This window comes from Corvus kubaryi, unplaced genomic scaffold (assembly GCF_017639235.1).
Source record: "Corvus kubaryi isolate FWS band 111438036 unplaced genomic scaffold, C.kubaryi_AGA036_p1.0 37387, whole genome shotgun sequence".
Classification (NCBI taxonomy): Eukaryota; Metazoa; Chordata; class Aves; order Passeriformes; family Corvidae; genus Corvus; species Corvus kubaryi.
In genome coordinates, this window is record NW_024581129.1 from 7005413 (window position 1) to 7018045 (window position 12633).

Here is a 12633-nt window from a genome sequence, read left to right on the forward strand (position 1 = left end):
CACCTCTGTTTTCCCATCAGCTATTTGGCTTTAATCAATTCCCAACTCTTCTGGGGTTTTTGTCCTTCCCTACAACTCCCCCGTCAATAATTCTGTAACGCTGCCCTTCTCCCCTCGCACTGCCCCTGCCCTTTCACCCGCCAGATGTTCAGCCCCAACTGCTCCCTTTTGCCATTTCTCCTTCTTTTATTTGTTCCCTTTTTTTATTCCCAGCCCTTGTCCAACCTCTCCAGCTCCTCCAGCACCAGGAAAGTGGGAAGAACCACAAGATCCAGGGGCAGCAGAGAGGGAAAGCCACGGCAGGGATGCGGGCAGCAGGGATGCGGGCAGGGATGCGGGTAGCAGGGATACTGGCAGCAGGCTTGCGGGGCCTCCCTGGGGGTGTCCCACACCCATCCCCTTCTTCCCTCCGGTCCCTCCGGATCGTGGGGAAGCCGGGATAACCCAATTCCGGAGCCCGGCCGCCGCGTACCAGGACGTGCCTTCATCCGGGGCGCTCCAGCGGAGCCAAATCCCCCGGGAGCGGCGGGGGGAGGACGCTCCCGTTATCCGGCTCCAGCCGCACCAGCCGTGCATTAATAGATTATCCCGAGCATTTGGGATCGCCAGGAGCCAGGGAAGCGCTCGCGGGAGGAGCACGGGCAGGGCCAGGCCGGCGGACACGGCCCCGTTTGCCTCTGCTGCCGGCATTCCCAACACAGGTGGGAGCGGGACGCGCTGGGAATCTGCCGGGATGGCTGGAGCGGGATCGGGGTGCTGCTCCCGGGGAGGCCGGAGCGGCCATGGGGCTGATCCCGCTCCCGGCTGGAGTTCTGGGGGATGCCAAAGCTGGGATGGAGCGGGGCTGGGATGGAGCCGTGCCCGGGACAGGATTTCACCTTCCCAGCACCTCGAGCCCTTGCCTGACCTTCTGCCGGAGCTGGGGCACCCCTGGGCTTCATCACCCCGGGCTGGGGAAGGTCCCCTTGTGCTACCAGTTTTTGGGGTGGCACAGGGTGCCAGGTGCTTGTCCCCCCAGCTTCTGTGCCTCAGTTTCCCCATCACACCCGTCCTCCCCCTGGGGCACTGCTGGGGGCAATGGGGTGGGGGATACAGACGGGTTTGCTCTGCTCCCCAAATCAGCGCTGGCCACCCCGTGAGCCGTGTGGATGCCCCAAATCCCTCCTGGTCCCTTCAGAGCCGTGGCCAGGCAGGAAAAGGACAAACTCCCCCATTCCCAAACAGCCTCTGGCTGCTGTTTGCTGCTCCCCACCCCGAGCCATGCCACCACCCAAATTTCAGTCAAATCTGGCTCAGTCCCTGGGTTTTGCATGAGAGGGGCACCGGGCAAACTCTGACTCAACCAAAACAACCCCAAAAGCTCCTGGAGCCTTTGGCCACTCCATTGCGGGGTTGGAAACCTCCCCCAGAGCCTGGGCCACGCTGACCCCATCCTGGGGGATCCTTTGGGGTGCAGACTTGAGGGATCAGGGCAGGACAAGGCACCAAAATCCCTGTTCCCAGCCCAACGGAGCCCTCGGAGAGCGCCATGGACGAGTGGGATCTCCCACAGTGGAAAAAAGAGGTGGAAAGCCTCAAGTACCAGCTGGCCTACAAGAGGGAGATGTCCTCCAAGACCATACCTGAGTGAGTGGCTGCTCCCCTTCCCTTCTCCTCCCCACCCTCCCTCCCATCCCTGTGTCCCCAAGAGCCGAATCCACCCCCAATATCCCCCCTCAAAGCCCTGGGTGCTCCCAGATGAGATTTTCCCTTTATGGATCTCTAAACCCTCCAAGCCCCAGGGGCAGAACCCCCCTGCTGGCCCCAGAGCCCCCCTGTGCCGACCCCTTTCCAGTGGTGGCTGGGATGTGGCAGCACTGTGGCACCTCCTGACCCGTGGGTGACCCCAGCAGCCCCCCAGGGTGCAGATCCCCCCTTTCCAGAGTTTTCCAGAGCTCAAGACTCAAAACCAAAGTCATGGATGGCTCTTTTCCCTCCCTGCTGTGTCCCAGAGCTGGGAACACCCCCATTTCCCCCCCCCCCCCAGCATCATTCCCAGTGGATCAGGGCCCATCCCAGGTTTCCCCCCACCAGAGCAGGATTTACCCCGGCCCCAAATCCCCCTCTTGGCTGCCCTGAACCCCCCTGGCGCTGTGCCCACCCTCCCTCCCCTCTCTGCAGGTTTGTGAAGTGGATCGAGGACGGCATTCCTGAAGATCCCTTCCTGAACCCGGAGCTGATGAAAAACAACCCCTGGGTGGAGAAAGGCAAATGCACCATCCTCTGAGGGCTCCCCCCTGCTGAGGGGATTTTCCATTAGTTAGTTCCAATTCCAACATGAGAACCTGAACAAAAACCCTGCCCTCACCTTGTTTCTTCTTGTTTAGTCCTAGAAGGGGTTTTAGAAATGGGGGGGACGTGGGGAAAGGCCCCTGGGATGGGGCAGGAGCACAGCAAAGGCTGCTCCAAGGTTTGCTGGGGTTTCATCTCGCACTTCTGCCACCAAAAAAGGCAGATTTTGCAACTTGTAAAGAAGCTTTTTATAAAAAAACCCCTTTTTCAGTGATTTTTAGATACTTTTGTAGGATCTCAGTTTGCAGTAAAACAGGCACATCGGGCACCTCAAGCTTTATTAATGAAATAAACAGAGCAATAATTCATTATGAATTTTTTTAGAGATATTTTATTTCTTTTTTTAAACAAAATAAGTGGGTAATACAAAACTCTACACCAAGATCATGGCCACACACCCCAGCCAGGGGTTAGAAAGCCAAAAACCAGCGGATCCCTTCACTTTCAGCTCCAGAATTCCTGGCTCCCCCCCAGCCCTGCTAGAGCAGGTCCCTGATGTAAAGATTCCTCCTGACAGCGTTGGAGAAGCCCTCGTTGAAGCGGAACCAGACATCGCTCTTCCCCACGGCCTTTCCCATCTGGCTCTCCAGGGACTCCTCCTTGGACACCTGAGGGGCTGCACGAGGAAAATCCACCTCAAAAATGTGCAGGAAACCTTAAAATTACAAGCTCCCTGGCTGGAGAGGGGGGATTTGGGGAGCAGGGAGAGGGCTTGGAAGGGTAGAGCTGATGATTCCATATCCCAAATCCTGCAAAGCCTCCAGCACCCAAAATTCCCTTTGGCTGGGGCCAGAATCCATGGATTTGCCCACAGGAACTCCCTGCCAGCTGTGCTGGTGTCTGTGTGTCCAACCACACCGCTGCTGTCCCCTGGGGCTGGGGCTGAGGGACAGGAGCCCCTCTTTGCTCCTGGCACTGGGAATGGGGAGAGCCCCCAGTGGCACCCGGGGCCCCCCTGTCCCTGTGCCACCCACCTGGGGCTGGGACCCCCATCCCTGTGCCACCCACCTGCCACCCCCTTTGTCCCCTGTGCCACCCACCCAGTTCTGAGGCCACCTGTGTTACCCACCCGGGGCCGTGGCCGCCTCTTTCCGCTGGAGTGGCCTCCCGAAAAAATCCGTCTCAGGCTGTGGGAAGCAAAAAGCAGGAATGGAGTTGGCTCTGGAGCACCTGCACTTGCAGCTCCCGCTCAGAGAGGGACAAAACCATGGCAGGATCGTTCCTGGGCAAGGCTCAGCCACCCCAAGGCACTTCTGAGGCGAGCAGGAGCTAAATGTAAATCCTGCAGGAAGGGCCAGCGGGCTGGGAATGCAAACGGCATTCAAATTTGTGGGAAAGACAAAATTGAAGGCTCGTGTGGGCTTTTACACTCAGGAAAGGGCTGGCAGCTGAGCCCTGGAGAGGGGCAGTGCCAGGGAATGATCCCTGCTTCTCCTGGAACCCAAGGATCCCCAGGGTGGGATCATTCCAGAGCAGCTTTTCCAAGCTGCTTTCCCACAGAGCCCAAATTCAGCTATTTTAGCCCAAATCTCCATAGCTCTTCCCTCCCCCCACCACGAAAACTTCCCAGGACGCATCCAAAATGTCACCCAGATCCAATTCACCCCAATCCCAGAGCTGCCTTGATGGGACACACGGAGCTGAGCTGGGCTATTAAAGGAAACTGGACTAAAAAAACCAAATTCCAGTGGAGCCAGGGAGTGTCTGGCAGCCCGGGAAAGGGCTGGTGGGAACTGGGGCAGGAACTGGGGCAGCAGTGGAGCCCCTGACCTTGTCCTGCAGCGCCGCTCTCCTCACGATGTGCTCCAGGCGCTGCTGGTGGTTGGGGGACCCCGCTGGCTCCGGGTCCCCTCGCTCCTCCCCGAGGCCATTCCCAGGATCCTGCAGGGAAGAGACACCTGAATGAGGCTCCCCTTGGTGTGTCTGAGCTCCAGGGTTGGGCACTGAGCATCTGCCACCCCCATCCCAGCCCGCCCTGCTTGCTGCCAGGTTGGATTGCAATATCCCATGGATTTTTCCATCATTTTGTGCCTCGTGGGATCACCCCCAGCTGAAGGCCCATTCCCCTGGACTCCACATGCAAACAAGGAGCCTTCAGAGATGTTTTTGCAGCTTCTCTTCATCCCACACATCCCCCAGGAGCCCTTCTCCTGCTCCAAGGGGCTCCCAGGGATTAATTATCCCGCTGGCACCAGGGCAGGGCAGGCAGTGGCTACACCTGGGATGTTTCTCCACCTTTTCCACCTGTTCCCATCTTTTCCTGCCTCCAGGGCAGTGTGCAGAGCCACTCTGGTCCTCCTGGGGGCTTTAGGACCTTTGGAAGTGCAGCAGGCAGGGAAGAGTTCACCTCCCACACGGATAAATACAAACCGCAGCCAAAAATTCCCACCTAAAATTCCCACCTCCTCACAGCCCTCACTGGAGAGTGGAAAGGTTCAAAGCTTTAACTGCCTCCAGAATTCCTGCAAAAAGCTGAGCCCTGCAGCCCAGCACAGCTGTGCAGGGAACCAGCTGCAGCCGGGGGGGTTAATCCTGGATTTCCACTCACGGAGCCAAAGCCACTGACTGCTTTGGAAAAAACCACATCCCTAAGGATTTTCTCCACATCCCCAGCCCTGCCACCCCTTTGGAAATCCCCACCTGGCCCAGGCTCCGTGCCTCCGTCCTCCTCATCTTCTCCAGCTCGATCTCCCTGGCAATGAGCTGCTTGGCCTGGTAGCTGAGCTGCCTGCGGGCCGGCAGCGCTGGGAAGCGGCACACGGCCTCCACATTCCTGCAGGGAACAGGGACTTGACACTGAAAATAACCCAGCACTGTGCAGCCTGGGAGCCCCAGCACCTCCCAGCCCTGTCCCTCCCAGCATCCCAGCGCAATTCCAGCCACGCTGCCTCAGTTTCCCCCGTGCAGAGCCAGGGAACTGCGGGGATGGGAATGCGGGAGGGATTCCAGGGGTGGAATCTGGGTGAAAGCAGAAAGAGGGAACTGCAGAGGGTCTGTGCTGGACAGATTGCCCTGAAAAGCCCATGGGCACAGCAGCAACACAACCTTCACAGCCACCCCGAGGTGCCCCTGGGGACAGGTTTAATGGGAATCCAGCCAGGAACAGTAATTTGGGATCATCAGAGCAGCGGGATCCTTAACAAGGCTGGGGGACCAGGTCTGGAGTTAGGCCTGTTTCAGTATCCCCAGCACTGAGGAGCCACCAACCAGTCCCTCTACCAGCTCCCAATATTTCATGTTTATTCACTATTTATTCCCTGATTATTCCCTATTTATTCACTATTCATTCACCATTATTGCCCCTAAAATGCAGGGAGCAAAGCCCCGTGTCAGGGGACTCTGCACCCAATCAGAAATCAGCTGTCACACCAATGATTTGAAAAGTTTTAAAGAAAACCCCACAGGTTTTGCTGGTGACATCAGAGGTGTTTGCCAGAGAGATGCTGGGACACAACTCCCAGGTGCCACTGGGATGTGCCCAGGTGGGTCAGCCCTGTCCTGCCACCAGCCCCTCCTCTGGTCAGAGACAAAGGAAACTGCTCCCTTCCCTTGAATCCATTAAAGCTCAACCTGCTCGGCCTCAGCCTGAGGGAGTGATGGGGCAGCTGGATCACACTGGGCATGCAGCAAAGCCCAGAGTCCCAACTCCTTCCTGAGAATCATCACAGAATCCTGGAATGGTTTGGATTGGGAGGCATCTTAAAATCATCCAGCTCCAACCCTGACACCTTCCACTTGTTCCAATCCCTGTCCAACTTGGCCCTGGACCCTTCCAGGGATCCAGGGGCAGCCACAGCTTCTCTGGGAATTCCATTCCAGGGCCTCCCCACCCTCCCAGGGAAGGATTTTGACTCCCACACCCTCTCCCCAGCCCTGGGACTCACGGATCCAGCTTGAAGGTGTACTGGCCCTCAGGCAGGCGCTCCTGCAGGTACGTGAGGTTATAGGTGAGCATGGTGCTGATGAGCTCAGCCAGCTGCTGCTTCTCCTTCAGGCTGTAGAGCTGCGTGTTCACCTGGCCAGGGGACAGCAGACAACTTATAAACCCCGAACAGCCCAAGCACAGTGTTTGTCTCTGGGTGAGGAAGGACCCAGATCAAATTTAGCTCCCTCTCAGGGACACACATCCTTCCCAGAGCAGGGACAGACCCTCTCCTGGGTGGGGGTGACTCTGACACCTCCCCAAAGCCCTGCTCAGCCAAGCCCACCCCAGGTGGGGCCCAGGACCCCTCCCCACAGTTGGGCACCTCAGCACCCCGTCCTCAGCTTCCCTCCAGTTTCTGCACCGTGACATCAAACCCACCCCAAACCTGGGACAGAGATCCGGGATCGCTCATCAGGGTGGGGTTTGCAGAGGGGTCACAGCAGCCAGGCAGGGCCCCCAGCAGGGACAGGGGCTGGGGACACTCACAGGCCGCAGTTTGGGGGCAATGATGTCCAGCAGCAGGCACAGCACCTCCAGCACCAGCGCCTGCTGCCCCGCACGGCTCCGGACGCTGGGCGCGATCCCCGACACCATGGACAGCACCAGGTTCTGCATCTGGGTCAGCTTGGCCAGGGCCTAGGGACAGGACAGGGCAGGGCCAGCTGAGCCAGGTGTCCCTGCAGGGGCAGAGCTGTGGCCAGGCTGTCACCCTACCCTGCTGGACTTGCCTCGTGCTGGCTGCTGGGATAGGCCAGCCGGGGGATGGAGGTGGCCGCGAAGAGCAGGTGGAACAGCACGGGCAGGAAGGGCAGGTACCGCAGCAGCTGGAAGTTCTGCCCCTGCAGCACTGCCCGGCCCAGCAGGTCGGAGAAGCCCAGCCACTCCAGGGCCAGGCACACGGAGCCCAGGCTGGAATCCCGCACCTTCATCTTCAGGAAGTTCTCAAACAGGCCCTGGAAGGGGATCTGGGATCAGAAGGGTGTAGGGTGCTCCAGCAGAGCACCTCGCTGGGATTCTGAGCTTCCCGCTGAGCTCAGCTCCAGCACCCGGCTCCCCCCCTCACCTGGGCCAGCTTCTCCTGCTCTCCCGAGGAGATGGAGAGGTGCAGGATGTGGTGGAAGCGGTGGGAAGAGGAATTGAAGCCAGCTGAGCCCCCAGGGTGTGACAGGTCCTCATCCCCCAGCAGGAGCTGGGCTGGCAAAGAGGGGTCCATTCCTATCCTGTGCCTGGGGAGAGCCCGAAGGGAAGAGCTGAGGGTTTCCCAGTACTGAAGGGGCCAGCAAGGAATATTTGGATCCTGGGACACTGCACTGGAGGCAATGCCAATGCCGAATTATTGGGAGCTAAGTGGAGTGGCAAAAAAGCTTTAGACTGAGAGAGGAAAGGTTTAGGTGGGATATTGGGAAGGAATCCTTCCCTGTGACAATGGGGAGGCCCTGGCACAGAGTGCCCAGAGAAGCTGTGGCTGCCCCTGGATCCCTGGGAGTGTCCAAGGCCAAGTTGGACAGGGCTTGGAGCAACCTGGAATAGTGGAAGGTGTCCCTGCCCACGGCAGGGGTGGCACTGGGTGGGCTTTAAGCTCCCTTCCAACCCAAACCATTCCAGGATTCTATGATGGACACAAATCTCTTCAAAAACTGCTCTCCAGGACCTTGCAGGTCATGGAATTACAGAACGTTGGCCCAAGCCCCATGCAGCCTCCCTCAGACACTTCCAGGGATCCAGGGGCAGCCACAGCTTCTCTGGGAAATGGGAATACCACCCCCCCAAGCACTCAGCAGATCTAACAAACCCCTCCTTTTACCTCTGGGCCCTGGGGAGCTGGAAGATCTCTTGCCAGATGGAGAAGAGCCCCTTGTTCTGGTCCTTCAGGCCGATCCTCATGGTCTGCACCACCTGCACACTCAGCTCCTTCTGCCCTCGGCCGTGCAGGAACTGCAACAGGAGCGAAGGCATGGAGATCCCAAAACCCCTGGGAAAAGCTGGACACAGCGACCCCCCTCCTCCTCTATGTGTAGGGTTAAAAACACCCCAGGGGACAGGGCAGATGTTTCAGGGATCTGCCTGGAAGGGAGTTTTGTCCCCTCTGTCCCAGTGCGAGGCCAGAGCTGCAGCAGGAGCATGTCCCCAGGGCCATCCCTGTATCCCCAGAGCCATGGCCATGTTTCCAGGGCCATCCCCGTGTTCCCAGGGCCACCCCGGTGTCCCCAGTACCTGCAGGGTGTTGATGCAGGAGCGGATGTCGTTGTCCGTCTTCTCGCAGAGCGCCAGGAGCGCGCCCATGTCCGCCCGCATTCCCTGCCGGAGCGCGATCTGCGGGAGCGGGACAGGCCTCAGCGGGGAGGGGACACTCAGCCAGGGGGACAGGGGGGCCCTGGGACACCCCAGACCTCGCTGAGGCGCTGGGCAAGCCGGGAGGGAGCGGTGCGAGGGAAGCTGAGCAGGAAGGATTGCTGCCGGAGCGGGCGCAGGGCGGGCACGTACCTGGGGGAGGGAAACACGGGGGTCTGAGAGAGCCCAGCAGGGAATTCCATTCTTAATCATGGAATTACTTAGGTTGGAAAAGCCTAGAGCACTGAGTCCAACTGTTCTCCCAGCACTGCCACCATGAAATGATGTCCCCAAGTGCCACATCCACAGAGCTTTTAAATCCCCCCGGGGATGAGGACTCCAATGCTGCCATGAGCAGCCTGGTCCACTCAATACTCGACCATCCTGTCCATGAAGGAATTTCCCCGATATCCAACCTGAACCTCCCCTGGCACAGCCTGAGGCCGTTCCCTCTGCTCCTGTCCCTGTTCCCTGGGAGCAGAGCCCAACTCCCCCCCCGGCTGCCCCCTCCTGTCAGGGACTTGTGCAGAGCCACAAGGTCCCCCCTGAGCCTCCTTTGCCCCAGGCTGAGCTCCTTTCCCAGCTCCCTCAGCTGCTCCTGGTGCTCCAGCCCCTTCCCCAGCCCCATTCCCTTCCCTGGATACACTCCAGCCCCCCAACGTCCTTCCTGTCCTGAGGGACCCAAACTGACCCCAGGATGTGAGGAGCTCCACTCAAACAGAGACACCACCAGCAGCCACCTCCTGTCTGGGGGCAGGGTCCGGTGTCCCTGTGCCCCCCAGGCAGGTGACACTCACTGGTCGTTGCAGATGCAGATGATGGGCCGCAGCAGGATTCCCCCCTCGCGCCGCCGCCGCCGCCCCGCGCCCGCCTCGCCCTCCGCATCCTTCCGCTGGATGATGCCCAGCAGCACATTGATGGAGGCCTGGGGGGAAAACAAAGATGGAAGGGATGGATTCTTGCCCGTGGAACAGAGCAGAAGCTGTTAATGGGGTGGTATTTAAGGGGTTGATGCCGAAGGGGTCAGTCCAGGTGTGCCGGGCTCACCGCGGGCGCGCCGTCGATCTCGTCGATGATGAGGCAGTTGGGCCTCTCGTGGGAGCCCAGCACCGACCTCATCTGGGTGGCGGCTTCGATGCGGGTCCGGAACACCTCGGGGCTGCGGTCATCACTGTGAGGGGACACGGGGATGGGTGAGTGTGCCACAGGAACACCTCGGGCATGGGGACACCGCCAGCATCACCCCAGGGACACCATCACCCCTGGGACAGCATCACCTCCAACACGGCAGCAGGCGTTGGCTCCCCTGGCACTCGGGGCTCCCCTGGCACCGAGGGCTCCCCTGGCACCCAGGGCTCACCTGGCACCCAGGGCTCACCTGGCGTTCATCTCCACAGCGTTGTACCCCGCGTGCCTGGCGATGACGTGGGCCAGCGTGGTCTTACCCAGGCCAGGGTGGCCACAGAGCAAGGCCACCTGTGGCACAGAGGGGAGGTCACCCCTGCAGGCAGTGAGGCAGGGCATCCTCCATGGAGGGGATGAGCCTGCTCCTCAGCTGGTGGCAGGAGAGGGACCCACAGCGACGTCCCCTCCTGCTCACCTTGTATTTGGGTCTCTTGTGCTGGTCCAGCTCGGCCTCCAGAATCTCCTCTGTGAGCTGGACCTTGGTTTTCCACTTGCTGGGATGCTCCTTGGGATGGCTGAGTTGGGGCTGAGCTGCAGGGCTAGGCTTGGCCTTCTTCAGAGCCTTGTCCTTGCCGAACACCACCGTGTCCCACAGCTTGAGCCACTTCAGCAGGCAGCGGTTGGTGTACTGCAGGGGGGGGGGCGAGGAAAGCAAGGAAAATCCATGAACACTGGAAAAAATCCGGCTGAGGACAGAGGAAGGCTCTCCTTCATGGAGGAGGCTGCTCAGGGTTCCACCTGGCATCTCCCTGGGACAATGTGGGAACGCTTCCCTTCCCAGCTCAGCCCCCATTCCTCAGGGAAATCCGGGATAAGTCACATCAGCCCCATCCCTGCTGTCCCTGACTCCCTACAAAAGTTTTACTATTCCCAAAAAAAATCGAAATAGCCAACAATTCCTGGCTAAAACCCTCCCAATCCTTTTTGTCTCATTTTGGTCACATTCCATAGTTTCTTTAGTCAGAACATCCACAGCCTCCAGTGACAATTTGCCATCCCAACCTGCCAGGGACTCAGGACTGATCCCAGGCAGGGCCAGCACGGACACAGCCCTCCAGCCAGCACTTCTAAAGCCAATTCCTGATCCCATGGCATTAAAGGAGAGTTACAGAGGTGCCAACCCCACCCATCCCAAGCGCCACTTATCCCAGCACCTCACATCGTCACTGAGCAGCTCCATGTAGCGCCGGGGCATGAACTTGTCCACCCAGAGGCAGTGGGATGCAGATTCTTCCTCGGCTGCTCGATCCGTGTCCATGCTGGGATCCGGGCTCTCAGTGCTGGGCTCGCTCCCAAGGCAGCTGCAGGAAGGAATTAATTTACCCCAACCACCCAGGGAGTCAGGGCAGGGCTGGGAATTCCACCCAGACTCCCCAAGCTGGGGGTGATGAGAGCAAAAAGGCTCCTTTGCTTGCAGGTCCCCAAAATTGATCCCGAAAGAGCACCTGGGAGTCAAATCTGGATTGGAGTGGGATTTCATCCCAACACCTCACCTGTTTATGATGTCTGTCAGCTGCTGGGAGGCCTCCAGAACCTGCCTGCGACGCTTGAGCACAAACACAGAGAGGGGGGTCAGAGACAGCCCCCAATCCACAGCTGGGGGAGCAGGAATTTGGGAGCCAGCCCCGTGGCCAGCAGGGGTGGCAGGAACAGGGGAAGGTCAGTGGGAGATGCGGTACCTCCTCATCCACCTGCTCCTTCAGGTAGGAGAAGGGCACGCCCAGCAAGTGGAGCGGCCTGCGAGCATTCCAGCCCAGGGAACCCGGGAGCTGCAAGGACACAGCACAAACAGCCCCTCCTCAGCCACCTGGAGGCCACAGAGAAGCAAATCCAACCTTCTGATCCCTCCTCACCTCCACCCCTGTCCTGCAGGGATCATCTCGCAGCACCAGGAAGACCCTGGTGCCCTCGGTGGACGTCACGTTGATGTAATCCTCCAGGATGGGGGGTCTCCTGAGGACCCTCTTCTTTTCCAAGGGTGGTGTGGTCTGCAGGGGGCTCATTCCACTCATCTCCAGGTGGTTCGAGCTGGAAAACATCAATTCCTTCAGTAGGGCAAGGGCCCTTTCCCTCGCTCCTGTTAAAAATGGGGTTCAGGGTGGCCAACCTGCTATTGTGGGGAGCAAGAGGCGCCTCTGGGCCACCATCCCAGGAGACATCCGGAGCCAACTCATCGTCTGCGCCAAAATCGAGCTTCTTAACAGCCTCCAGGCGCTGCCGCTTCGGCTTCGGGGCTGGGAGAGACCAGGAGGGAGGAAGGGGAGAAGCATCACCGATGGACGGTGGCACCCATGGGATGCTCCAGCACCCTGCACCGCTCGGGGCGGGGGGACAGGGGTGAGCAGCACCGGGGGAACCGGGTCAAACCTACTGCGTGGTTCGGGTGCTGGCGGGGACACGGCCGGGACACAGTCCCGGTGCCTCTTCTTGGCATCGGTGTCCCCGGGAGAGTTCCCGGGGGAGGCGGGCTCCTCCGGCGGCTGCCTTTTGCCCCGGAACTGGGAGGTTTTGGGTCCGGCGGGTGGGGATGGCTCATCTGCAAGAGGGGCCAGACCACGGGGCCGGTCACCGGAGAGAACCCGCAGTGGGCGCGCAAAGCACGATCCCGCCCGCTCCCTCCCTCCGCCGCAACCGCCTCCGGTCTCAGCGCCGCAGCAGCGCCCACCTCCCAGCTCGGCCAGCACCTCCAGCTCGGCGGCGAAGTGCTTGTAGAAGCCATCCTCGGCTCCATCCTCGGCCCCGGCCTCGGCGTCCGCCATGGGCCGCACCCGCCCTGCCGCCGCATCCCATGGGTGCCACCGTCCATCGGTGCCCGCGCGCGCCGCGGAGTCGCCGCTGATTGGCCACGGCGCGCGCGGCGG

General features: G+C 60.0%; 2 protein-coding genes across 2 annotated transcripts; one reads left to right on the forward strand and one right to left on the reverse strand.

Annotated features, from left to right (window-relative positions):
• Positions 1-438: 438 nt before the first annotated feature.
• GNG13 (G protein subunit gamma 13) lies at positions 439-2646 on the forward strand. The gene is made up of 3 exons (XM_042037366.1): positions 439-701; positions 1504-1626; positions 2161-2646. Exons 2-3 carry the CDS (start codon positions 1529-1531, stop codon positions 2264-2266), a joined length of 204 nt encoding a protein of 67 aa, XP_041893300.1. The 5' UTR covers positions 439-701; positions 1504-1528; the 3' UTR covers positions 2267-2646.
• Positions 2636-12549, reverse strand: CHTF18 (chromosome transmission fidelity factor 18). Its single transcript, XM_042037365.1, has 22 exons — positions 12438-12549; positions 12144-12308; positions 11880-12006; positions 11626-11800; positions 11452-11541; positions 11266-11318; positions 10932-11073; positions 10188-10400; positions 9966-10063; positions 9635-9758; positions 9385-9512; positions 8647-8740; positions 8471-8569; positions 8061-8191; positions 7320-7482; positions 6985-7209; positions 6743-6892; positions 6216-6346; positions 4972-5104; positions 4102-4212; positions 3401-3458; positions 2636-2947 (listed from the first exon to the last, which is right to left on the reverse strand). The coding sequence occupies exons 1-22, from the start codon at positions 12529-12531 to the stop codon at positions 2811-2813; spliced, it is 2841 nt and encodes a 946-aa protein (XP_041893299.1). The 5' UTR covers positions 12532-12549; the 3' UTR covers positions 2636-2810.
• Positions 12550-12633: the final 84 nt, after the last annotated feature.